The sequence below is a fragment of the Coloeus monedula genome (genome assembly GCF_965178545.1).
Source record: "Coloeus monedula genome assembly, chromosome: 5".
Taxonomy (NCBI): Eukaryota; Metazoa; Chordata; class Aves; order Passeriformes; family Corvidae; genus Coloeus; species Coloeus monedula.
Window position 1 is genome coordinate 16,654,783 of NC_138785.1, and position 25,584 is coordinate 16,680,366.

The 25,584-nt window shown below is 44.3% G+C and overlaps 2 protein-coding genes across 2 annotated transcripts; both read right to left on the reverse strand.

Annotated features, from left to right (window-relative positions):
- Window positions 1-25: 25 nt before the first annotated feature.
- REELD1 (reeler domain containing 1) lies at window positions 26-7,411 on the reverse strand (the record flags this gene model as incomplete). The annotated part of the gene is made up of 6 exons (XM_082281278.1): window positions 26-619; window positions 2,692-2,755; window positions 3,411-3,705; window positions 4,417-4,568; window positions 6,186-6,408; window positions 7,192-7,411. 6 exons carry the CDS (start codon window positions 7,409-7,411, stop codon window positions 26-28), a joined length of 1,548 nt encoding a protein of 515 aa, XP_082137404.1.
- Window positions 7,412-16,057: 8,646 nt separating this feature from the next.
- LSM6 (LSM6 homolog, U6 small nuclear RNA and mRNA degradation associated) lies at window positions 16,058-22,015 on the reverse strand. The gene is made up of 4 exons (XM_082281967.1): window positions 21,959-22,015; window positions 20,925-21,034; window positions 17,734-17,847; window positions 16,058-16,237 (listed from the first exon to the last, which is right to left on the reverse strand). The coding sequence occupies exons 2-4, from the start codon at window positions 21,016-21,018 to the stop codon at window positions 16,203-16,205; spliced, it is 243 nt and encodes an 80-aa protein (XP_082138093.1). The 5' UTR covers window positions 21,019-21,034; window positions 21,959-22,015; the 3' UTR covers window positions 16,058-16,202.
- Window positions 22,016-25,584: the final 3,569 nt, after the last annotated feature.

Consider the following 25,584-nt stretch of genomic DNA (forward strand, 5'->3'; position numbering starts at 1 on the left):
GCCTATATGGCAGCACACAGAGGCTCTAAACCACCATTGTCTTCTTCCCACTGCTCGAGGGGCTGACCCAGTTGTACTCGGCTTGCACCAGCACGAAGCTGTTCTCCCGGATCTTTCGGAAGTGCATCACCTCCCCATTTTCCGTGATGGTGATGACGTCGGGGTCGGGCTCGCTGAAGGACACCTCAGCCCGCTTGTGGCAGTGCTGGGCACAGACACAGCGCACGGCAGCTGCCAGTGCCAGGCCCAGCGCGGCTGTGCAGACCAGGAGGATGCCAAGTTGGGCTGCAAGGAGTCGGGGTCCTCTGCCAGGGCCTTCCCCTTTCCCAGGAACAGCAGATTCAGGAGCTGGTCTGGTCACCCATGGCTGGGTATTCCGATCTGCCTCCTGCTCATCCTTGTCCTCCTCCCCTCCGGTCCCTGCCTCCTCTGACTGCGGTGCCAGCTCTCTTTCTGCTATTTGCCTTGAAGCCGAGGACAAATTGCTGGCAGCGTTGGCATCGCCCAACCAGGCTGTGGTTGCAGCAGTGTCACCCAGGTGAGTGTGTATGTGCAGGGCAGAGGGAGATGCTGTCACACGTAGGGAGGCTTTCAAGGTGGTCCCACTCTCGGTACTGCCCTTTGAAAGCAAAAACACACCAAAATGTGCAGTGAAGGAAGAGAAAAGGGGGCTGATTAAGTTTTCACTACTTACCTCATGGAACACTTCAACTCTCTTTCTGATGCCCATGTCTCCCTCTGGCTTTAGATTAACTCTTCTCTATTCCCTGTTTACTCAGTAGCTTTTAGAAAACAAAGCAGATGCAACCCTGCTCCATCCATACCAGAACTGCCATGGGAGGAACAAGGCACTCCAGTTGGTTCCAGGGGCAAAGGCAGTGTGGGTTGGAGGGGCAAAGGTGAAGGGCACAGATGGAGAGGAAGGTCACTGCTTTCTTGAACTAAAGGTCTGCAGTTCCTGTTGTGGTATTTTTCATAGGCATCATTATCACAAAAAGAAATCACTTAATAAACAGTTCCCACCTTGAGTGGTGCCAGGGTCATGCTGAAAGGGCAGGTGTGATCTTCTCAGCCAAGCTGCATGTGTAGGGTCACATGGACCCACTGGGATTCAGTATTGCCCTTCTGAGGCTATGGAGTGGAGGGACATGGGAGACTTGGGATGATCTTTGCCATCAGCAGTTCTGGGGCATTCACATACAACCCCCGCCAAAGCCTGTCTTGCTTTCTCAGTTTACACAGCCAGTTAGAAATCTGCCTTGGCTCTCCATGTTGCTTAACCACCCATTTTAGTGGGAGTGACAGTTCCTGCCCGCGCCTGTTTCTAGGGACTGTCTGGTTCCATGCACCTTATTTTAACTGTGACAAAATGCCAGCTGCTCCATGCCAGTTCTGCAGCCCAGGCTTTGCTGCAGGTATCATCCAAGACTAACTGGGAAACAAGCATGCAATTTAGGAGGCCCCCAGTGAATTTTTCCATTCCCACTATGCACCTGAGCCCCCATCCAAAACCTGCAAAATGTACTGGAGTTTTTAATTTGGCTCCACTGAGATTTGGATCTGGCCCTCAGTAGCTGGCACCTCTCCAGCCTGTCCAGCCCAGCAGGCTTTTTCACAGATCCATTAATTACACCAGAGAAACTCTCAACCTCTACCATCATTAGTGATTTCTAAAGCTTCCTGGGAAGACAGTGTGACAGGAGCACAAAGCTGAGGTAGGAGCCCTGGCAAACTGTGAAGCAAAGTAGTGGAGGGTCAGAGCATCCTTTGTGGAAGGGGTGGTTTCTGAAGGTGCTATTAAAATACAGTAGTAAATAGAAGACTTCCAGTGGCTGAACTGCAAACTGTAGAGTAGCTGGCTGGCAAAGTTAGGATTGCGTGTGTATGGATCACTTGCCCTCAAAATGCAAACGCCATACTGTCAGGATATACTGCAGGATTTGGGACTTTGGGATAGAAAATGGAACTGCCTCACAAGTCCTTGCTCTATTTCAACTCATTTCTCCTTTCTTTTAATATTCCTCTCCATTCTTGCCTAATTTCTCAGTATTTTTGTTTCATTATGCTCTTCTGGCCTTGCTTTGTGCAATAACTCTTCCTTTCCTTTGGTTTCCATCTACTGCTATTTCTTCACTTTTCTCCATGGCTATGCTACGTGCTCATGGTACACCTCTCCTTTACTTGTTCTCTGTCCTGTGCCCCTTCCTAAATATTTCTGCCTCATTCCGTGCTGTATGTCCCCTTTTGCTTTAATTTTGTGTGAGATTATTTCTTTTCCTCTTTTGGCATCCTGCAAACCAGATCCAGTTCTTTCTCCTTGTATCTTTCTTCTCTCCATCACCTGCATAGTGGATTTACCCCGTTAACTCTCTATCCCATATCTCTAAACACACACATTTCCAGCAGCCTGTAGTCATGTCTACATATGGGAAAGCAATTTTCTTTATAGTGGGCGTCTTAAAAACCCAGGCAGTGGGCTCAAAAAAAAGCTAAATTAGAAAGAGGTATAAACCCCAATTTCCAGTTAAGGTAAAAAATTTAAAACTTTTAAGAGTCTCAATGTAGTTGTAGCCACTTACAACACCTACATGGGCTGCTTGGTGCTGTGACACAGTAGAGAGGTTTTACCCTCATCTCCTCTGAGACCTTTCTGTCCTTGGAGGAAGTGTCCTCCCCGCCCCTGGTGCTTACCTTCCTGTTGCCTGTACACATCAAACACAAGTGTGGGGTGGCAGCACTGGTAATACTTCCTGCTCTGAAATATGGACAGAGGAAAGGCAGGGTTAGCAAGTGACACCTGTGGCTCACACCACCAAGAAGTCCTGCTCCTTAGAGCAGTTTTGGGATGCATGCAGTCAATGCAGATCATACAAGCTGTATTTTTAATTACACCTGATCACTGATTCCTATCCCCATCATTTTCATACCCACAGTATGAAATGTTGCATGAAAGCTCATGCAGCCCAAACCTTCTAAGACTTCTGAGCAGACATACTCAAGCCCAAGTTTCATAAGTGCTTTGCATCCTTTTTTTTTCCTTTTCCCTGCAGATGGAGAAATAGTTTGGCTGAGTTCAGTGTTTCACTGAATATTTGTATGCACTTTCAGAAAAATGTTGTAACAGTCAATAGGTTTTTTCACATTTTTCCACCACCTGGCCAGTCCCCCACTGTGCTGAGCAATGCAGTATTGGGTTCTTAGGAGTTTTGGATTTTCTCCCTGTCACTGTCTGTTGTGTGCAATATCCAAAGGATTATTTCTCAAAATCTCAGCAAAAAAACACCCTCTCACCTCCCCCCTAGACACAGACACCTTCCTACATCTTCTTTGTTCATCTGCAGGGAAACTAATACTATTTTCCTTCCCCACAAGGACTGGAGAAATAGCTTTTCCCACCATGCAGTTTTTACCCTTTGAAGGTGCTGTAGCTGGAGGCATTGTCCTGGGAGAGGGAACCTTGCAAGGCATCCACCATTCCTACACGTTGGGTGGGAAGGGATGGCTCCAGCCCCCAGCCTCTGGACCGGATGCCTCTGGACCGGATGCCGGACACAGCCCGCGAAGTCCGGGGCGGCTGCTTTGGCTCAGTAACAGGATGAGTGTCCGACCCCACACCAAAACCTGGCTCCGGTGCTGGTGTTGCCACGATGCCAGTGGGGCTGGCAGGCAGCGGGGAGCCAGTGGCAGCTGCAGGAGAGGTGGGACCTTGTCCAGCAGGGAGACAAAACAAAAAGCAGGGAGAGAGAAGCAGAAGTCTATTGTCTTCAGTTTGTTTATTTCAAATCCCGCTCAGTGCCAAGGTTTGCCAGGAAGGTTCATAACAGTAACTCTTTTATTTTCGTGTCACTTTTTTTTACAAGGGAACCCACATGGAAATTAAAGCAGCAAAGCTTTCTGCCTATGTAGTGGTCAAGTAAAATAATTAAAACTCAGCTTTGGTGCCATGCCAAAAATGCTTAGAAATACATCTGAATTGGGTACAAGTAAATTCTTGGAGTATCTTACTGACCAAAGGCTGCATAAATACAACTAAATAGATACCTGGAGGGCAATAGTCACATTTAGAGACAAGTAAGTTCCTCCGTTTAGGCAACATTGCTAATTGCACTTCCTTCTCTTCAAGAGCTGAGATTTTAGGTAAATTATTTTAAGGTTTGCATTGAAATCCTAAGATCTGGCAACCCTGTTTAACTTTTTGGTGCCCTCCTTGGAACTGGCTCCATCACCTCAAATGCTGACCCACGCCCTCACTTCAATGAGCTCACCATGGCCATCACTGATCTCCTCGACAGCCACAGGAGTTAAACAGGTCCCCTCAGCTTGTTTGGGCCACTTGTGTCGGACATTTGTCAAGAGTAAGCTGTAAAACTACTCTGCAGGGGTGCTGGTAAGAAACCTAGGGTTTTGCTTGCATACCTGTAGGGTGAGGGTCAGCTGGTGCCCATGAGGGTGTGGAGGCTACAACATCAGGCTTCTCGTCAGCAAGAGTCTTGTTTTGTCCTCCCTGAGCCACAACAGCAGATTCAATCTTTGCCCAGTAAACAAAGTATGACTGGACTATGGAGATGCTGTTAAAACATAATCAAGCAAGAATTTACTGGTTTGATAGCACTAATAAAACATCTGACTGTTTAGCTAATCACAAAGACTGCCTTAATCTGAAGAGAGAGCCAACGCAAAAGTATTTTAAAGGATTAGTCTGTCATATGTTTTCTCTTACAAATAAAAGATACCACGTCCCATAAGAAAGGTTCAGGGTGAAGAATCACCATTCATAATTTAGATCAGCCAAAAAAATGTGTGGGAACTTAAATAAATTTTTTTAAAAAGTTAAAAGCTGTATTACATTCATCATGTTGATAGAAGTACATTTGTAAAACTTGGACTAGCTCTGTTTATAATCTTCTGTAGGCAGGGAAACAAGAGTGGTATTTACTAATTAAAACAAACCAATGTAACTTGTACAAACAGCAGAATAGGTAAGGGGAAGAAAAAGTCTCTCTTCTCAGCCCTCTGATATTTGAGCCTGCCTAATCCTCTGCTTTTTGTCAGGTGCCAAAATTGTGTTGGCCAACCTTTAACTTCACCCAGAGAGCCTTATTTAAGCTGGAGATTTTGGGAGAATTTCAGCTCAGATTGCTCAGCTGCTTCTGAGAATTATCTAAGGGGAAACCAACCTGGGTTTTCCTGAGCCAGATTACACTTACAAGGCATTTTTAAGCCTAACAAGGCATTTTTCCAGATGCCGTGACAGTGTAAATAGGGAGAGTCTGTCAGATACCAGCTTGGAGGGTCAAAAGCCAGAGTGTGAAGGAAGTATCAGAGTGGGTAGCTAGGACTAGGTCTTGTTGGGATTTGTTTGGGTTTATTTGGGGGTTTTGTGAGTTTAATAGTATTTTTTTAGACTTTAATGGTATTTTCTGATCTAAAGCAATGGCCAAAAATTGGAAATACCAAGCAGCAATATTTCTCTTTCAATGAATTTTTCTTGAATCATGACGAGATGCTCAAGCCACAGTACTCAACAGGACACTTAGGTTTTGGGAAGCAGCCAACGATCTGGCCAAGCAGTTTCTAAGTGGTTTTGTAAAGTAGAAATATAACAATTTAATCTCTTTTGCAATGAAAAGCCACTGTGCTTCCTCTAAGGCAGTCAGAAGATGTTTAATTTCATTCCAAATCAGAACCAAACTACTTGGACAGGTTGGGACTTTGGTGCAAAACAGAGATGTCAAGTTTTGACACGGTGCTCACTCTCTTTCTGTTGTAATTCTGTTTACATTTAACTTTTTGTAAAACTATCCTTTTTTTTTTTTTTAAGAAGTGAGATACGAGATTATCATATAGGCAGGGAAGTCCTATGTTATTTACAAAGACAGGCTACATGGTCACAGTTATCACTTTATGCCTTAATATTTCTCTTTCCTCAAATGCTTAAGCTGTCATCTTCCAGTGTATCTATTCTGAGAAAACAGTGACCGTGTAAATAAAAAGCAGCACTACCCAGCAGATATTAATGGTGATTTACGTACCAGCTGCGATACTGCTGCAGCATTTGGTAAGTATTTAGCTGTATTGGGTTCAAGATACATAAAGCACTGTGCTGGACAAGTACGATGGAACCATAAAGCCAAGCCTGTTACTGAGAAGACACAAATTCTGATTAGGAGCCAGCATGTCCTTACAAAAACTTGATGTCTCCAATGGGTTGGTCTGCTGCTTTCCATACGAAGGACAGGTTTCTCTTCAGTGACTTGTCCGAGTGGGTGACTGTGTCACCATCTTCAAAACAAGTCAGCAGCTTTGAACCAGGAGGCAGGAAGATGAATGTGCCAGCAATTTCGTTGTTGGACACTTTGCGAGCTTGCAGCATAAAGCCCATGTAATCCCGGGTGCTTCTCACTGTCACTGGAAGACAAAACACGGGACACAAAGGCATTTGTCTTGCTGTTATGAAGTGAATTCCCTGCAATGGAGTTCCCAGAAAAAAAACCTGGGGCAACGCTACTGAAAACACCTTACTGTCTCTGTCCTCACAGTCTGTCTTGGACATGCTGGATACAGAAGGCCAGACTTTTACCTTTGGTTTTTCAGTGTGTAATTGCACACAGGATTTGCTTGAGTCTTCCCCTGCATCTCTCCTTGATGATCAGCTGTTAACCATATTTGATCTGGCAGCATACAGCCATTTTTAAGGAAGGAGGTTTGGACACCACTCTGTATGTATGCGAAAGCTCGTGTTCTGCTCTCAGAGGGGTTTTGTTTTGCACAGGGATGAACAGGCAAGTGGCCAAGCTGGGGAGTGATGCCTCTCAGCTCTGTCTGCTTCTGCCTCAGGAGCAGCAATGCCAGGGATGGCGAATGCTGCCAACCATGCCCAAGAGTCAGGTGAATCACCCAGATCCCTTTGAGTGGTGCAGAGGGGCTGGGAGGGTGACTTCACCCACTGGAGGTGCTTCTCATGTGCCATTGCATGTAATGAGCTCTGGTATGGTTGAGACACAGTTGAGACACAGCAAAGCTCCCGTGCTGCAAACAGAATTCCTCTGTAAATATGTCCTCATGACGAGAGGTGTTGTAGCTCACTCAGAGCAGTTATCCCTCTTCCCAGAACTCAGAGAGATTAAGTCCATTGCTTGAGATTAATTACCATGTATTTTTCAGATGCAGGAATGAGAAGCTGTTCCTTACCTGGCACCTTATCTCCTGGGAAGTAGAAGGACACGTTGGTGTGGACAGTGACGTAGTTGTTGTTGGAGCTGTGCAGCTGCACCCTCAGGTGCCTGGGCATCATGTCGGTGCAGGCGGAAAGGCTCGCGCCCTGCGAGAAGGCGGCCGCGTAGGAGACCAAGCACAGCATCATGCAGGCCCAGCCAACAATGGCAGTGTGGGCTCTCCCACCATCCTCCATCCTACAGCAGGAAACAACGTGCAGTTCACTTCAAAGCAGTGGCTTCCCGAATGGTGCCATTGATTTATCTGATCTCCAGAGTCACCCTCCCCCCTGGCTTTATACAAAAGGGAATAAGTGATCTCTGTGGCACCTGGGGCCACTTTGGGAATCTGCAGCATTCACATTCTGAAGTAAATTGTTGAGGCTGTGGGAGAGAAGAGCCCCCCACAAGAGGATGTATTTCTTGTGAAGCTGCCCATGGAGGGAGCAGGCAGAAAAGATTTAGTCTAAAGAGTCTTGTGGGTTTTAGGAGGAGAAGCAGGCTCTATACAGCCACACTCAGCACCCTCCACCACTCCCAGCCCAAATGTACAGCCTGATCAATGGGGAAAACATCTGCCCCTTGGACCTGCAGAGCTGCTGCAGGCCCCATCACATGTGGGGCTGGTGCCCGGCACAGGGTGTCACAGAGCTGCATCCCTGCGGTGACAGCACAAAACACATTTCCAGATTGACCAGAGTGTTGTGCCATTCTGCTTTTTCAAAATGCACTTTTCAAAGTGAAGCTGAAGGATGAGTGTGTGCCATTTATTGCAGTAGGTATCGCAAGGCAGGTGCTTCTGATTTTAATGTAGCACTAACATCTTCTTTTCAACATGCAGCCTTTCCTGCCTTAGATGTCATTACACTTAGTGAGTAAATGTAAATAATTCAGAGGCAACAGAGGCTGAGGAGGTCTAGCTTACACCTCCCTCTCAAATACTTCTGAAACTTGCCAGCTGACTAATAGAAGCGCCACTGTGTGCGAAACAGTTCATGCCCAGCCTAAAGCAGCAAGCAGATGGATGCAGTTTAACTTTCCACAGCCAAGCATCCTGCCACTCCAACCAGTTGTGTGCCAGAAGATGCTCGTGGGAGTCATAGGAGCCTTTGCTAACTCTCCCAGCCCTGCTAGACCAGCGGCAGGATGCCTACTCTTCATGGAGCCAGCCTCCCCTCTGGGTACACCTAAACCTCCCTTGCTGGATAAGATTTCTCGCAGGAGCTCATGGAAGTGGCCCGAGCAGCAGCCCTTTCCCTTGGGTGTTGCCCCGGCTGTGCCGTTTCCCATCCCAGCCCCAGCCGCCCTCCTGTGCCCATCCCCGCAGGGGAGCAGCGCTGCTCCCCGGGGCTGCCCGGGCTCAGGCTGCCGGTGCCGCTGGCGCTTACCTTGGGACGCGTTCGCTGCCGGGCTCGCTGCCACCACTGCCCTGCCAGCCTGCCGGAGACCCATCCTTTCAGGGACCTTCCTCGCCTGCTCCTCTAATGGGAAGCGCAGCAGCTGTTACTGCTAATACCCACCACCCACAGCAGTTCTCTGCCAGTGCCCAAATCCTGCTTTAATCATATTAGATTTTTTCTTCATATCCTACACCTTTTTTTTTCTTTTCTTTTTTCTCTTTCTCTCTCTCTTTTTTTTTCGTATGTGTGTGCGTGTGTGCGTGCGTGTATGTGCGCAAACTCTCCAAGCTTCTTCAATGCAAACAAAGGCAACTAGTGGAGAAGGGAGGGGAGACCCACAGCAAATCATGGGGTTTGTGTGGGACACCCTGAAACTCCTGTGCAGAGGCGCAGGATGATGGGACTTTTTCTTCCCTGTTACCCTCCCCACACACACATCCCCCCTTCCATGCCAAGCCACATCAGTTCCCTCCATGACCCCCGAGCAGTGTGCCCGTCTCTGATGCTTACATGGGATTAATTTTGGCAGTAAAAGCAGAATTTTGCTACAAAGGCTGGGAAGGTTCATCACATGTGCCAGCCTTGCCAGAAGGAGCCATCAACACCCCACAAATCCCCCGAAGCTGGCACAGGGTACCAAACATCTGATAAGTGTGACTGTCCCCCGGCACATGAGCTGTATTCACGTCCTGGCTGTCAGCCCTGCTCCTTGCCCGAGCTTTGCTGCAGCTGTGCTGGCAGTTGGTCCCTGGGTTTCCCAGCTTCTCAGATCCACCTTGTCACTGCAGACTGTTCTGGTGATCAGGGCTCTCTGATGACCCTGGCCACTGTCACTAGGCTCGCCCTGCTCCCTGCCAGTGGCTCATTTCTGCCAGTGGTGCCTTATCTGTAATCCTGTTTGGGATCTGACCAGTGTGGGAATCTGTCCAGAGTGGGCATCCTGGTGACCTCTGCCTAGGGCACCCCCAAAAAACAGGGGGCAAGCTTGCAGATGCTTCACTTATTAGCACTGTTCCCATCAGCCTGCCCTGCTCTACAGCCTGTCCTTCAGAAGAGACACAAGATGCTGGGCTGGTGCTGAGGTTCTGCTGCTGACAGCCCAGCTCTCAGCTGTTTAACTGGTTGGAAAGTATGGAAACTGGTGGTACTGGGCTCTCATCAGCCTGCTCTCCTCTGCATTTGAAAGAGGCCTTAAAATCACTGAATTTCAAGATATAATGTAAGTCTTGTAGTTTTCTCAGTGGAAGCAGAGCATAGTTCAGGGGGAGGGAGGACAAGTTTGAATTACTGATTCTGTTCCAGTATGTAATTGCCCATCCTTCATATACAAAAGAGAATACCTTTATGCTGTATTGATGACTAATCCTTTCCTGAAATCAGCCAGTCTCTTATGGTTTTCCTTCCTAACTTACTCCTAAAATAAAGCATCCTTTGCTTGTAATTAAGCAGCAGCTCCAGACCTCTGGCAATCTGCAGGAGAAACACCAAACACGTTGCAACCATTCCAGCATGGTGGCTAGGTCTGAAAACAGTATTCCATGTGGATGTGGGTCTTTGCATTGTGTTACAGCATTGCATGGTCTTCTCCAGCTGCTGTCATGGATTGGGCACATGATTCCATTATGCCAGCTCCAGTGAGGACCATTTCTCCACTGACTCTCACCTGGAAAATAGGGAAAAGCAGCCAAGTGCAGACCCTGAAACAGCAGTGTTCAGTGTTCCCCTGGAGCACCATGCAAAGCTGTGGGGAGAAGAGGCTCAAACAGATCCAACCCATCTATAACAGCATAGGATGTAGGGCAGTGTTGAACTGTCCACGCTCACTTCCAAGGCTGCAGCAGCCTCTGGCAGGGCAGGGCATGCTGCTGTTCACAGGTTCAGCTGCAAGGGTCAGATGGCACTGCCTGGACAGTGTTAATTGCTGGGCTGATCAGAAGTACAGCCTTACACAGCGTTCATCCTCACTGCCTGCTCTCAAGCACAGGAACTCAGTGGCTTCAAAGCCACAGTCAAAGCAAATGTCACAACCATCTCCTCCTCAGAGGTGGAAAAAGCCTGTCACAGTCACTACCGTGACACAAGCATCTACCAGCAGCCTCCAACTGCTCATTCAAATGCCAAGTGACAGGCAGATGTTTCCAGCAAGAAATACAGCCCTCTCAGAGCCTTTGGTTGCATCACCCACCAGGACAGCATTGCCTCAGCTTTCTCTGGCCAGGGCTGTGACCTGCTGGAGTCACTCGAGCTCAGCCGGGCTCAGCGCATCGCTCTGACCAGGGGGCCCAGACAGGCACTGCTGGAACTGGAGAGAGGATTGCCTTTTGCCTGTCCTAAATGTCTTTGTCCGTAGGGAGCTGGCAAGGAGAAGGGGACGTAAGACAACCTACACCCTGCCTATTGTTTTCCCAGCAGCATTTGTTAGTGGATTTCTAGAAGAAAAAGCCCCACAAACTACAGTTAGGAATTTAAAATAGCACTGGGGGGGGGAAACTGTGCATGCTCTATAATACCTTGATAATTAAGACAGAGTATAAACGATATAAGTTGAAATTTGATTGCTGAAGTGCACAGAAGGATTACAAACCCAGTAACATTGCAGGCTCTTTGGTGCAGAAACTCTGTCCTTCTTGCAGATTGCTTCTACATCTCCACACCACTGGGGCACAACAGGGACAGCAGATGTGGAGCAGGTGCAGTAGAGATCAGTATGTAATATGGGCATGGATGTAAGAAACACAGAGCTGACACTCCAGAGCAAGCTGGTTGCTTCATTGACAGGCTGAGAAATACTTTGCTGCTGCAGGATAATAACGGTTTTAATGAATTACAAGTCCCTCCTGGTCAGCTGGCAGCCACCTGAGTCCTGTGAACAAAGTTTGAGGGGGCTTAGGAAAGAGTGGGCAGGTTGATCAAGCAGAGAGCTTGAAGGTGGCGACAGTTGAGCCCAGACCACAAGGAACTGATCATTAAACCAGCAAAGCTGGCAGCACCACCTTATTTAAGAATATTTCAAGTTATCTTTAAAACAAAGAGCAGTGGCCAGCTGTGAGATGAGTGGTTAAAAACCCATGGTAGTCCACAGGGAGAATGGAGAACAAGCTCTACAAACCGGCATCTCAGGGTGACCTATGCATGCCTGTGCCTCTGTGTTAGGGGAGACCAGGATGTTTTTCTGATGCTAGTTAGGCAGAGGGTTGGCAAAAGTACTGGCAGGTCCTTTCCCTTTTATCCAGTTGACTATTCTTGCTGTTCTTCTGTCACTTACTGAAGTGTGACAGTGACTAAAATGTCACTGCTGGGAATGAACTGGCACATACACATGCATGCAATATACAGTGTGAGCCTCCTTCCCTCACAAATTCAAACCAAAATAACCCTTTATTTTATTTGGTAACTGCTGCAACCTGGGCAGCTGTTCTGCTCTAGAGGAGGGGTTGGTGGGAGAGAAAGAGAGAGAGAGAGAGAGAGAGGGAGAGAGATAAGGCCTAGCAACAAACAGCTTAATGATTGCTTTATGAAGTGTACAGACAGCAAGTAGAATGAACATGCCCTCAGATGCTGGGCTCCCCACATTCCTGTGGCAACAGACAGAACCCACATGGATTTTCCCACAGTGTGCTGAGCAGAGCAGATGCAAATCATCCATGGAGAGCTGCTCTCCCTTTTTGTCACTTGAGCTATTTTATAATTTCCATACACAAACCCAATTCTGTTCTAAAGGATGATCTCTTGCTGCTGCTCTGTTAGATAAAGGCAAGGCCAGGCAGGTGGTGTGATCACAGCACCGAGTGGGAGCTGCCTGTGAGCTCCGTCACGGTGACCTGGCAGAGGAATCCTGTGGCCGAGGGTCCCTCGCTCAGGGTCAATACAGCAGCCCAGAAAATGCCCCCTCCCATCTGATTTCAGGCCTTGGAGAACAGTTTGGCACAGGAATCCTAGACTTGAAACTGCTGACTCCACAGCCTGCTTGTTTTCAAAACCAACATAGGGCTGGAGCTGGCCACAGGTGTGAGTTCAGGGTATTAAAGATCAGGCATTGCTCTGGTACCATCAGTCATACGTTGCAAGGCTGTCACTTTGCAAACACTTTCATGCTTTCTTATCTCCCAGGAACAACACAGCTGTGGGGCACAGCTGGTTTTCAGAACTGTGAAAAAGCTTGAGGAACTAATGGGCAACTCAGAAAGGTTTTGAGTAGCTGTTTTGTCATCATAACATCACAAAAAAGATATAAAGAACTCAAATGAATGACGTTCAGAGTGGTTAGCAGTAGATTCCCTTTGAACTAGGAACCAGGTGGAAACTAATTGTAAAAGTGAGTGGTAGTCAGGGTATACACCTTTAAAACAAAACCTTCCTAGCATGACCTGCTCCCTTTATATAGGAGCAACTCCAGGGCACTGCAGGCTTTAGCTTTGGCTGCTTCACCATGCAGTGAGTACTTGCCTTCTTCCAGACTTTCTCTAGTTTTTGTGAGGTATGCTGTGCTGCTGCTCCCAGCCAGGCTTTTGTTTAAGGAGATGTGGCTCAGTTTGGCTTTTCAAGTGCAAGAAACTTGTGCTGGATGTGGTGTGGGCAGGTAGCAAATTCACAGTTACTGCTCTTCCTAGAATCTGTCTGTGAACTGAATGTGTAGCTGAGGGTGGGGTAGTGGTTGAATGGCTGTGGTTTTATGGTGGGATCTCATTGCATAAAAGTACTATCAACTTGAGTGCAGCTTTAGTCTTTGAAATTCAGTAATTTTTGTTTGTTAGTTTTGGATTACTTAATTTTGGGTACATTCTTCCAAGAAAAGTGGACAAATGCTTGCAGGTTGTTCAAGGCACTTATATTTCATTGTCAATTCTGATCTCAATGAGCTTGATCCCCAAGTGAAACTGTTTTATACACAGGTATTGGGGCAAGAGCATCAGGATGTGGTAAATGATGTAACATGGAGGATATGAGCGCTAGTATCTCATGCTGTCCTTTGTGTATGAAGGTGTATTGTGTTTATAAGAGTGTACTTGTATCTCCCAGTGGGATAAAGAGCTTATAAATTAGGCTGGGTCATCAAGAGTTTGTGAAACATAACCTTTCTGTTTTGATGTTGATGTACATATATAATGCCATGCAACTCTGGATAGCATTCCAGGTGAAATTCTGAAAGCTGTGGATTTACTTGCAAATGTAATGTTGTCCTACACAATATATGCAAGTCAAAATCTAAAAGATAAGTAGAATAAATCCAATATGAGTGTTTTATCCAACCAAAACCAGGCTACATTTGAACACTGGACTGCCTAATTGAAATCAAGTTTAATGTTTACTTGATTTAAACACTGGGGTTGAAAAATGAATTCGAGGGTAAAATCTTGTAAAATAAACTGAAAGTCAGTGATTGTGGGAATTAAATGCTTCATTTCTTTTGCTACTTTTGAAATTTAAATATGAATTACAACAGCTGATCTTCAAGGCAAATCTTCCTGTCCACCTCACATAGTAATAGTGACTTCATGACCTAGAATACATTAAAAAACCCCTTGGCATGTAAACCACATAGTATTTATATTTATATAGAGTTTAGTATGTGATTAGACCACCAGAAGTAGCAGATTACAACTGTTCTATAGAAACAGAACTGCAGTTAAAAAGTTAACAATGCAAATTCTTGACATTAAATCAAAGTCTGCAAAATGTGTTGCTATACGTGGGTAGGTGTGTGGAGAAGGAGAAAAATTTAACCCTGTATTAAAATAAAAACAAAAAACCAAACAACAAAATCCAGACAGTTTCCAGGACTGAAAGCAGACAGCAACCTGCCAGCTACATATAGATGACAAGGCAAATGAAAAACTGCATGCCCCACTTGGAGGTACATCTTCATTTTTAAAAAAAAGTCACTTACAGAAGAGCAAGCTGGTGATTTGTCTTATATCCTGGACCTTTTTCGACCCTTGTCACAAAATGATAAATTATTGAAGCATATTGTACAGTAGGAACTCTATTTGTGTGTTCTGTCATGGTTTCTGAAGTGCTTACTGTGGAAAGGTTAACTACTGACTGCAAAATAATTTAGAATTATTTCTCCATCTCAAAAAACAGTAAAATTAAAAATTTGCAGACCACATTCTCTCCCTTTGATAACTGGAATGTTACTATTCCCTGCTTGCATCAGAGCTACTGGTACTTGGGAAGAACGAAATAATGTTATATTCACACAGTTGTCTTGTGTTAATCCATCCACAACTAGAAGTACTTTTGTTCTTGGAGGCATTATAAACTGTCCAAAGAATAAAGCAAGGCTTCAGAAAGCTCACTTTAAAAAATTGGCTCAATAACCTCACCATGAGGTACATTACCCTAACTTGTAACTTTGTCACAAAGAACAAGAGAACATTCTCAATGTGTGGATGTTAAGTGCAGAAAAACTCAGGGCAAAGGAATATCTGAATGTTCAGAGTTGGTTTGGGTTTTTTTCTTGGCTGACTGCATGTGAAAGGAGAAAATACATGTTATAAATTGGAATAAGTATCCATGTAAAACTGAGCTGGATTTACTCACTGTGCTTTGATTATCTGGGAGCATTGTTGCAAAATACACACAAACAACAACTTCCCTCCCTGTTGTCTGCTCAGAGGCTCCCCCTCACTAATGCATACCCCATACTCTAATGCTTTTGTTCTCATTTCTGGCTAGACACAGAGAATATAGAGATGGTACCAGGTTGTGGGGGGAATGGATGGGAAAAAGAGGGAACTGGCTGGAGAGGACACATGTGGCATGTTTACAAAAGCTTTCAGATTCCTAGTGTGTTTTCAGGAGTAGCTTTAGGTATTAGTTAAAGTGGCTTTTTACTGAAAAAGTCCATTGTGTCTGGTAGAGCAGCACAAGAAAAAGGTCACCCCAAGCAGAGGAAGGGTGGGGGGTACACAGGCAGGAGGTGAAGTAGATACTAGGCTGTACTGACATACCAACTGAGAGCTCTTCACCTCTGACTGACTTCCTCAGCTGGCACAGAGCTTTCTTTACACCCTTAAGGCTTTTCTTCCATTTGATTCAATTCTTTCCCCACCCCTAACTGTTGAAGTGTCAGTGTTACATCTCTTGATTCAATCCACAATTCACGATTTTTTGGACAGCTGAACTTTTTACCCGACGACTCTTACTAGACTGGCATTTAAAGCTGACCCTGTGTTTTCCAAAGGGGACAGGTCATTGTCACCAAACCATTAGCATTTCCCTTCCCAACGTCAGTTAACCTATTGTTTTGCCATAATAAAGGGCTCTGATTTGCAATTACTCCATGCCTGCTTACCTTCCAATCCGTATTTTTGTAACTGTTAGCATAATTAAATGAGCTGTTGCTTCAAATTAGTCTTGCAGTACTATTACATGCTTCTCTTTTATTTTTTTTTTTCTGTACCATGGAACAAAGCAGTGCTTTGAAACAAAAACATTCAGGCAGTTTACAGCCGTTCACATTTATTTAAAAAAAATATTTAAACACTTGTGTATTTCACCTGCAGATTATGAACTACAAATCAAATAGGGCTCATCACTTCAAAGAGGTTCACAAGTACAAAAAAACAGCCTCCTTCTGGCATCTTCACATCCTCCTCTTCTGGGTGCTTATGTACAACACTGTGGAAAAGAGAAAGTGGCACACGGAAGAGGGCACTGGTAAATAACACACAGAAGCCTTTTTATTTAAAACATCTTATTTCCATGGCTTGTAAATCGATGCTGTAATAAATCCCATTCAGCACAAACAAAGCCAGGCAACTTTTAACTCCAGGTTTCAAAAAATGCCATTAGATCTAACCATTATGTATTACTTTGGTTCAGTATTTATTTCATTCATAGCCCAACTATGTTCCAGCAGATGTAGGCTGAACAGAGAACAAAGGTAGTGCCCTGCAGTATTACTGAGGGGAGCATGAGAGAGTTCCTCAGCAGCAGAATTACAGGTGTCAGACACTAATGCTGTGATCTTTCAGTAAAAGCTGGAAATCGCAAGCACTTAAGGCAAAACTAATGATTAGTTATGAAGGAACACACATCCTCCTCCTGCTTGGCTGATGATATCCCCAGAACAGATCCATTCACAACATGATACTGTGCTACTAAACCTGGGATGTCTTCAGTTCTCTGTCCAGCCGGTTATTGAGCCTTCTGCCTCTTATCCATTTAACTTTCATAACAGGTTATTTCCTTAATTGATTCTCCAGCTGTAATGTCACTCCAGTCCTTAGCATAACAAATCCAAATGCCTTGCAAAAAGCAAGGGTGGGCCTTGTTTCAAGGATTATTTCTCCACCTAAAATGCTTTTACACTGGTACCACATCCTCTTTGACTCTTTTTCTAACATGGGATTTGGTCCTTGTGTCTTTTTATTCCATCCCTCCATTTTCTTCCCAAGCAACTCAGTCAAACTCTGCTTCATTTACCTCCTCTTCAAGTCTCTTCACATCCGACTTGTGAACCTTTTCTATTTTTAGATACTCTTCTCCCTGGCATGTCCTGCTATTACAGCCTGATACCAGGGAGTCATTTCAGGAGCCTGGGATTGTCCTTGAAGTGCACTAAAATCCACCTACTGCACTCAGCTATTCAAAGGCTTGATATTAAAGCATGAGTGATTTTCTTAACTGGTGGTAAAATCTTTACTCAAGAGATGAAAATAGCCTCCAGAACTAAGGATCAGCATTCATTCAGTTCTGGAAAACTGCTTCACCAGAAAATATTAGTGTTACTGTAATAGCTGCACTGTAGCATAAATTTATGCAGTAGCTTGCCTAGAAAACACAAACTCTTATGGTGCAGGGGCCATCTAAGCAAGCAGTAAGTGCAAAAGAGTAAGCTTGTCAAACAGTAGAAAATAAGCTCCAAGGAAGACTAGAAAAGAGCATGATTCTCTAAATGAACTTCAAGTTCAGAAGCAAAATGGACCACAGGAATGCAGAAAAGCACAGACCCTGGAAAGTGAAACTGTAAAAAGCAAATACTGTTAAGATTTCCAAGAAGGAATATTAGTTTTAGGCTTACAGGCAGCTTACTTGCACCTCAACCACCCGTCAGATTCAGAATATCAAAACACAATTTTCTAATGTGCAGCAACAGAAGGAGTAGGAATTACCATTATTTCCTCGGATAAATGCATCCCCGTACTTGTTCTTTAATTGTCCATTTACATATTCTTCAGTCTGCTCCAGAGCTATGTTCATATATCCATCCAGGCAAGCCAGGACACCTGAAAACAGTGGCAGTTTAAGAGAATCAGCTTGAACTTACTTTAAAATAAACAAAAATGCATTGTGTTTGAACAGTACAGGAAAAAAACCTACCCTATATCTTTATAACAAACTAAAAATCCAAGCTTGGAGAGGTATCTTTAAAGAATTCAGCTGGGAGAGAGGAATCCCAGGCACTCTGGTAGCAATGTTATCAGTTGGTGTAAGAGTTGTGGGAGTAAAAAAAGAAGTTATTAAGGTATTACTTCAAAAGATGGACAATTTCCACTTTGAATGTTTAAGTTGTCTCTTCTCACTTGTGTTTTAAGCACCCACCAAAAATATCCACAGGTTCTTAAGTGTAACTGGATAACCTAAGGACAAAGCTATGTAAACTGAGTTATCAGCAAAACTTGTAAAGGATACAGCTGAAAAACAACCCTTTCAATACAGGACAGCATACACGTATTTGTCTTCATGCTTACAGATCTAGAAGAACACTGGCTGCAAGTCTCTGTTTTGATGTCAACAAAATTCTACGTATTTTTCAACAAAGGGCACTGAAATCTTCCCACAAAAATAAAATTACACCGTTTAGATAATGCAATAAAGAAAAAAATATGTCATTTGTAATATTAGATTATTTTTTGGATCAGGAAAACATGCGTTTTAGTAGCACACAATTAATACAGCTTTTTACAAGTTGTTTTATCTTCCTCTTGCCTGTGGGTTTTCCTGACTTCATCCTTGCAGAGACAATACTACTTAAATAATTTTCCCTCTGTTTGAAAAACACCTAGCTACTTATCTAGCAGTCAAACTTGAAATAATAGTATTTTGGCTGTACTTAGGAAGAGGGAGAAAACTCAGGACACATTCTCATTTTTCAGAAGTGTTACTGTAGGATCTTCCAGTTAATAATCAGGAATTCAACTTCTTCTGCCAATGTGTCATGGTTTAAAGATTATTATTTTCCTTTCTGTTTTTCTCTCTATTGTTTCCACAGACAGAGGAAAAACTGCTCACAAAGTGTCACTAAATGCACCAAAAAACCCAAACCAAAGTCAGGATTCTTTTCCACTCTAGGAATCCTGAGGGATCCACACAACAGAAAACAAAAATCTGTTTGTCCAAAATGAGAATTGGACCATGCGGATTTACCCAAGCTACCACTCAGTGGGCCATAAATGCAGTATTTACAAACTCTTGTTCCTAGAGTGCATTCATGGTTGTTTCATTCTCTTCCTCCTTTTCTTTGTGTTTACTCTTACATCACTAATGGCATCAAATATGATCACTGCCCATCCTAGCTAGCAATTTATCTGTTTTATCTGTATGTAGAGATGTTTTAATGTATATACCCATCTTTACACACAGAAATCATACATTAATGTATCCCTGATTGTTTCCTAGGGCTTCCTGCCTTGAATATTTGCAGCACTTGGCAACGACTCAAAACATTTCACAGTTACACATCAACACTTGCATGAGGCCACGGTGGTGCATGTGGGGCCTCAGAGGGTGGAGGCAATAAAAAAATCAGCAACACAGCCTGGGGGAGAATCTGGACAGATCTGCAACAATAGTCTGAGATGCTGTTTTGTAAATGTTTGGCTTTTACAACTGGTGGTCACATTTCTGCAGAAAAAAAACTAAGTGCATATTATTCAAATGAAAACACTACACAGATTTTCTGTCACAAGATCAAAACAGTGCACAGGGAAATAAGGAAGGGAAGGGGGGAAAAATCCATGACAAATACGGGTGTTCAAGGAACTCTTGTTCAATTAACATGGTGTTTTGACTGAAGGCACATTAAACTAGCTTTGCTGAGGGGAAAGTTGAGTATTTCATCTACAGCATTTATAAATGGATCTTACCAAGGGAAAGGTAGCAATGGTCTCAAAGGAAATAGGAAGTACAGCAAAAAAACCAAATCTGGTTTGGCCCTGCCTCGTGTGTACCCTCAGGTAAATGATGACTTGCTTTAATGGACTTTAATGAGCTCTCTTCATTCTCCTGCACTAAAGAACTGACAGAGGCAGTGAACTTTTTAAGCCACCAACCCCACCTGAAGTGCTCAGACAATGTGGTTCTCAAAGAAATGAGAGACTGCAAATTTTGTAAGCTGAGTAACACTGAAGAGAAACAGGAAGTGCCAGTGAACACTCCATCAGTGAACAGAAACAAATTAAAACTGTCATAGCATAGATTCCTTGTCACAGAACAAACAAGTCTCCTCTCACAAGTGCTAAGCTAAGCCAGTTGAAGTAAACCTCTCTGAAGCAGGGATGTGTTGCAGAACCATCATGTTTAAGTAATTAGAGAATAAAATCTCTTAATAGAGCACAATAGAAGATACATGATTAGTTTTAATTGAGTTTGGATACTACTAAAAAAATTGGATAGGTTGATACTGTTATCTTAATGGGAGCAGGACCAGGACATTTCACTGCACAGAGAAGTTTAATCTGCTACTGAAAAACATCTATAATCCTATATACAGTAGGGTGAAGAAATCAGGAATAAAACTGATGGGTTGTGTTAAAATGAAGTTGGCAAAAGCTACACTAAAGTTCTTCCTGTATCTCTGTGAGTTTTGATCCAACACAGGTCTAGGCAGTTGTTTAACCAAGAATATCAATAATGCTCTTACCCCTCGTGTAAGAATTCTGTTATGACTGACAGCATGGTTTACTCTGAAGCTTTTCTAGCCCAAGATCTATACTAGGAAATGGAGAACAGAAAGGTGAAGAAAAGTCTAGTTCCAACATGAGGTGCTTAAAGGGGGCAGTTTGGCCATTTCAGGAGTTGAATTCCAAACAATCTTCCCAGTATCAGTTTAGAAACTCCAAATCATTCAGTTTAGTCATCTGTGACCAAGGACACTAATGATTTAGATCAGTAATTTAAATCTCTAAATCCACTGTTACCCCCCTTTTTATCACTTTCTCCTTTACTGTCACCATTCTGAGATCTCTGTTCTCACACTCCATGATTCTGGATCACACTGTTTTTCTTTTCAAAATCAATGCATCTATTCCAGTTTCCCCAATGAATTACTTTACTCACTGTGAGAGACAGATGGAGAACTTACCTCGATAATCAACTCCAGAATTTAATTTTACAACAACTGGCCTTCCAATGATTTGTTTTAGGAAGTCACTGGGGGTTTGCTTCCGTAGACTCATCCTGATCTCAGGTTAGCTGTGAAAACATTAGGATAAGAGACATGCTTCCACATTGTTTTAAATCCTCTGTACAGACAGGCAGACCCCTGATCTGTCACGCTTTCAGCAGGAGAAAATGCTGAAGGAGATAAAAGCAAAATCTTAAGGGTTGAGGTGGGGAGACAGAGCTCCTATAGTCACTGCAATAAACCTTCCCTTTGGCATTTTTATTACTTCTTAAAGTATAACTAAGAATCCTTGTTTGCCCCACTGTGCATCTGTTAAATTTCAACAGCGCCAAAGGCTTCATCATCCCTAAAACCTTTTGCTAAAATGGTTTTAGAGGGCTAAGCCATAAGTAGGTGTTGCATGTCTTTAGGGGCGGAGGGAGCAGTCCATCCATGTCTGTGCGGGAACAGGAAGAGTAGTTTTGATCTCAGCTCACAAATACAAGAAAAGCATAAATTTAAAAGGATGCCTTCAGATGACACAGCAGACTAAGTTAAGGCTTGTGATTAAACCACAGAGGAAAGATGCTGTGGTTAAAAAACGCAGCACACGCACCCAGTTTGCTGCAAGACCCCCTCTGTCAGTGTTCGCTTGACTTCTGCTCTAACATCGCTTTGTTCTGTGACTTCAGTCTAAGGTAGAAAACACCCGTACGGTGCCAACTTCATTTCGCTGCTTCCTGGGGCAAAGCGCAATGGGCAATTCCAGCCGTGAATCCAGGCATCCTCACTGTTTCCCTACCAACACCCACTGCCACCAGCGATGCTGGCGCCCCAAGGGCTGGGTCCCTTTCCCGGACCACACACGCACTTGGAGCCGCTCCCCCCGTATGGAACCCTCGTGTTCCAGCCCGGCCCCAGCGCCCCGGGGGAGGTCCCGGCCGGAGACCGCGGCTCCATGGCAAGCCACCACGGAGGGCACAGGCGCGGCCTCGGGCCGGCCCCACACTCACCGCCCGCCGCCTCTCCCGGCGCTTCCCGCGCCCCTTCCCGGCGCTCCCCGCCCGCCGCGGCCCCGCCCCGCTACGGCGGCCGGGCGGGACAATCCGCGCAGGGGCCGGAGCGCGGGGCGGGGCCGGGGGCTGAGGGCGCGCTCCTCTTGCCCGCGGCCCCTGGGGAGGCTCCCCCGAGGCGCTGAGGCCGCGCTGCGGGGGGATCGCGGGAGACGAGCCCCGGTCCCTCACGGACATGGGGGTCGTTTTTTGTGTCTTGCTTAGAGTTCCACACAATATAACGTCCCATCGGTTTCTTACGGAGAGAATCTTACAGGAAAAAGATGTCTTGTGGGAAAAAACCGCACTGTTAGGTTGGGAAAGACCTCAGAGATCATCGAGTCCAACCTGCTAGTCAACACCCCCATGTCAACCAGACCGTGGCACCGAGTGCCACATCCAGTCTTCCGTTAAATGCCTCCAGGAGGTGACTCCTCCACCTCCCTGGGCAGCCCATCCCAATGTCTAATCACCCTTTCTGTGAAGAAGTTCCTCCTAATGTCCGATACGATCCAGTACATCATTGTATTCTACTCTAATGAGATCCTGTTGATTCCCAAATAATCTTGTACTTACTGGAGACACAGTGAGCACCTCGCAGGTGTCCTGTCCTGGAGCAGACACGAAAGTGCTGAAGGTGCCGCTCAGTTCATTTCGCAGAGGAATTGGTGAACATAGAAACCTAAGAGGTTTTTTTTTTAAAGTCACCTGGGAATAACTTGCCACAAGGAGAAGCCGAATTCACCTTCTACTCTTCTGCTTCTCCCTGTCATCTCACTTGTTTTTCCTGCTTTCTCCCAGCTATCTCCTGATGTCTGGAAAATACTTTTTTTTTTTTTTTTTTTTTTTTAAGGATTCAGTACTGTGACAGGAGTTAATCATCTGTGAAATCTTCTGGACTGTTTTGTTTTGTTGGGTTTTTTTATTCGTCCATTATTGATTTAGTATCTTTCCAAACTTCTCAGTTCTCATGATACAAAGAAAATATACCATGGCTTTTCAGAAGACAGATTTGTATTCTCACTTCTTTCTAGAGTTATCTTCTCTTTTTGAACACGTGTCCAGTAACAATTTTTTCTCAAAAGCTTTGACTAAAAGGCTTTAAGAGGCAAGGGCTGAAAACCCGACCTCACTCACTTGCCTGTCCCAGAGTTCAAGCACAGGCTCGGTCAGGGAAGTTTGGCCACACTGTGCCTGTGTTTCCAGGCAACCGTCATGTTAATCAGGAGCATCCAACTGTGCTTGATTATATCTAGTACTTGAAGCAGAAAAGGAACATAAAATAGTTACTCCAGGGAGCAGACTTGCAAAGTTTTATTTGGCTGCCTGGCTTCAGTGAGTAATGCTTTGATAAGGGAATATTCCTGTTTTCATTGTTACCAATCTCCACTATAAAGATTGGGCAAATAAAACTTTCATGCCTGGGCTGGTAAATTTGCATGGCAATTTTGCAAATACAACCAGGGACACTTTGTTTTGTGAGTCTTCCTCTTTGTTTTATTTCTTACGAGTTTGTCTTCAGAACTTGTATTTCTTTCTTTCTGAGCCATCAGAAACTGATGAGCTGTTTTGCCTTCTGCTCAATAGGCTGCTTTCTAGCTCGCTGAGGCTTATACTTAATTACAGTTTCTATGTGTGTGGATACTTTGATTGTCTGCTGTCAGTCAAGAAAATCCTTGTACTTTCCTGCTTCACAGCCTGTGAACCTCACAAACACATCGGATTTGAATCATAAGGCATTGAGATTGGCAAGGTCGATATTTTTAGCTCCCCTCTTCCATAGTTTGAGACCATGTCATGAACCCAAATCTTGGGTAATTTTCCTTGGTTTGCCACAGGCCTCAAAGCAGTCTCATGTGCTGTTCCCCGAGGTGAATTAGCCTTAAATGGACTCCTTAAGGATTCCAAATCTCCAAGAGTGAAAATATAATTCAGGTGTCATTGGCTAATGATTATCTTTTGTTTGTTTGTGCTCTAGATTAAAACATATTTTGTTCTAAAATGTTGCATACCTCGCTCTCAGTAGATTTTTTTAGATGCTGCATTGCTTTATCTTTTCCTAGTGTACCATGGTAGAGCTTTTTCAGCTGTATAACTCATGGAAATCAGTGAGATGCTGCCCTTGCGTTTTAATCAAGATGAACTTGAAAGGTGAACATTGTAAGTGATAGAAATTATTTATAATTTGGTAATAAAAGTTTATGTCTAGCGCTCCAAATTTCACACATCTGCTATGTGCTGGCCTTGAGATATAGAACAATTGCAATTGCCTTTACATTTGGCCTCAGATGAAAGGTCATAAATTACAATGATAGAGTTTGTAGTCGTTCCCAGCTCACAAAATTTCCATATTAACATCTTCACCTCAAACATAAATGGTTACAGAGTTACAAAGAAAAGAGGTGTGTTGGCCTTTGTCATCTGAACTTTAAGATGGAAGTCTGTGGATCTTGTACTATATTTTGTACTATTTATTGTACATAAAGCATCACAGAATCCTTGTTCAGAGGACCTAATTAAAACTTTACCGTTAACTTTAAAAATGAAATGGGATTTCACTCTCTCTCACTCTCTCTCTCTTTCTCTTATCAATGCAATAAAACCCACTTCAAAGTTAGGAAGGTTTTTCTCTCCCAGCTACTTGAAATAAAAGAATTTTCAGAGTGAGATGGCTACAGAACACAGAATGGGTCAGAAGGAGTGTCCAGTTTCTCCTTCTCCTGTGAATTGCACATCGTTTATATAAGTGCAGATGAACAACAATCCAGATGACAAAAGAATGTCTGTGGCACATTTTGAATTCAGCCTGAACAATCCCCAGCTACACCCAGTGGATGAATAAAAGCCACAATCTTTAAACAGTCCTCACCTGAAACTTGTGTCAGAGAGGACAAATCCATTCTGGCCCCAATCAGAGCATACCACATGATTTTAACAATTAACTTTGGTGCCTTCTTAGGTTAGAAAAAAAGGAAGAAATAATTTTAAAAAATTATTCTATAAAATAAGAGCCCAAGCTCAAGTTCCAAATCCAGGGAAACTTTTCTTGTTCAGAGCCTCTGAGAATGGGCAGCTGGAAGGAGGTATCAGCCTCCATGAAATAGTGCTGAGGTGGAGAAGCTCCGCGATTCAAGATTAGCACTGCTATTGCATGGTTTCCTGAGGGCCCTGAAGCAAACACAATAGTGCATTTCTGGGGTTTGAGAGGTGGAAGGCAAAACTCTGCTCTCACTGAAGCCAGCAGAAGTTTTTCCAATTACTTCTCAGTACTAAGGATGCCTCTGTAAGTTACTGAAAATACAGCTGAGGTCTCAAAACCTTCCTTCTGGAGCTGTGCTCTTTGGCTGTGATCTGTGCTTCTTAGAAGTCGTCTTCTGATGTTCTCAGTGTGAGGAATAGGACATTAAGGAATTGAAGGCTGCATGAAGAAGGAAGAGAAAGAAAGGAAGTATTGGGACCTTCCTCCTTTTCCTGCTCTGCAAACTTCCTGGTGAACAAGGAACTGTCAGCAGCTCTTCAATGGAGCTGGGGAGAATAATGTAAGAACTCAGCCTGAGGCTTTCTCTCTGTCTCCTATACTTTCAGTT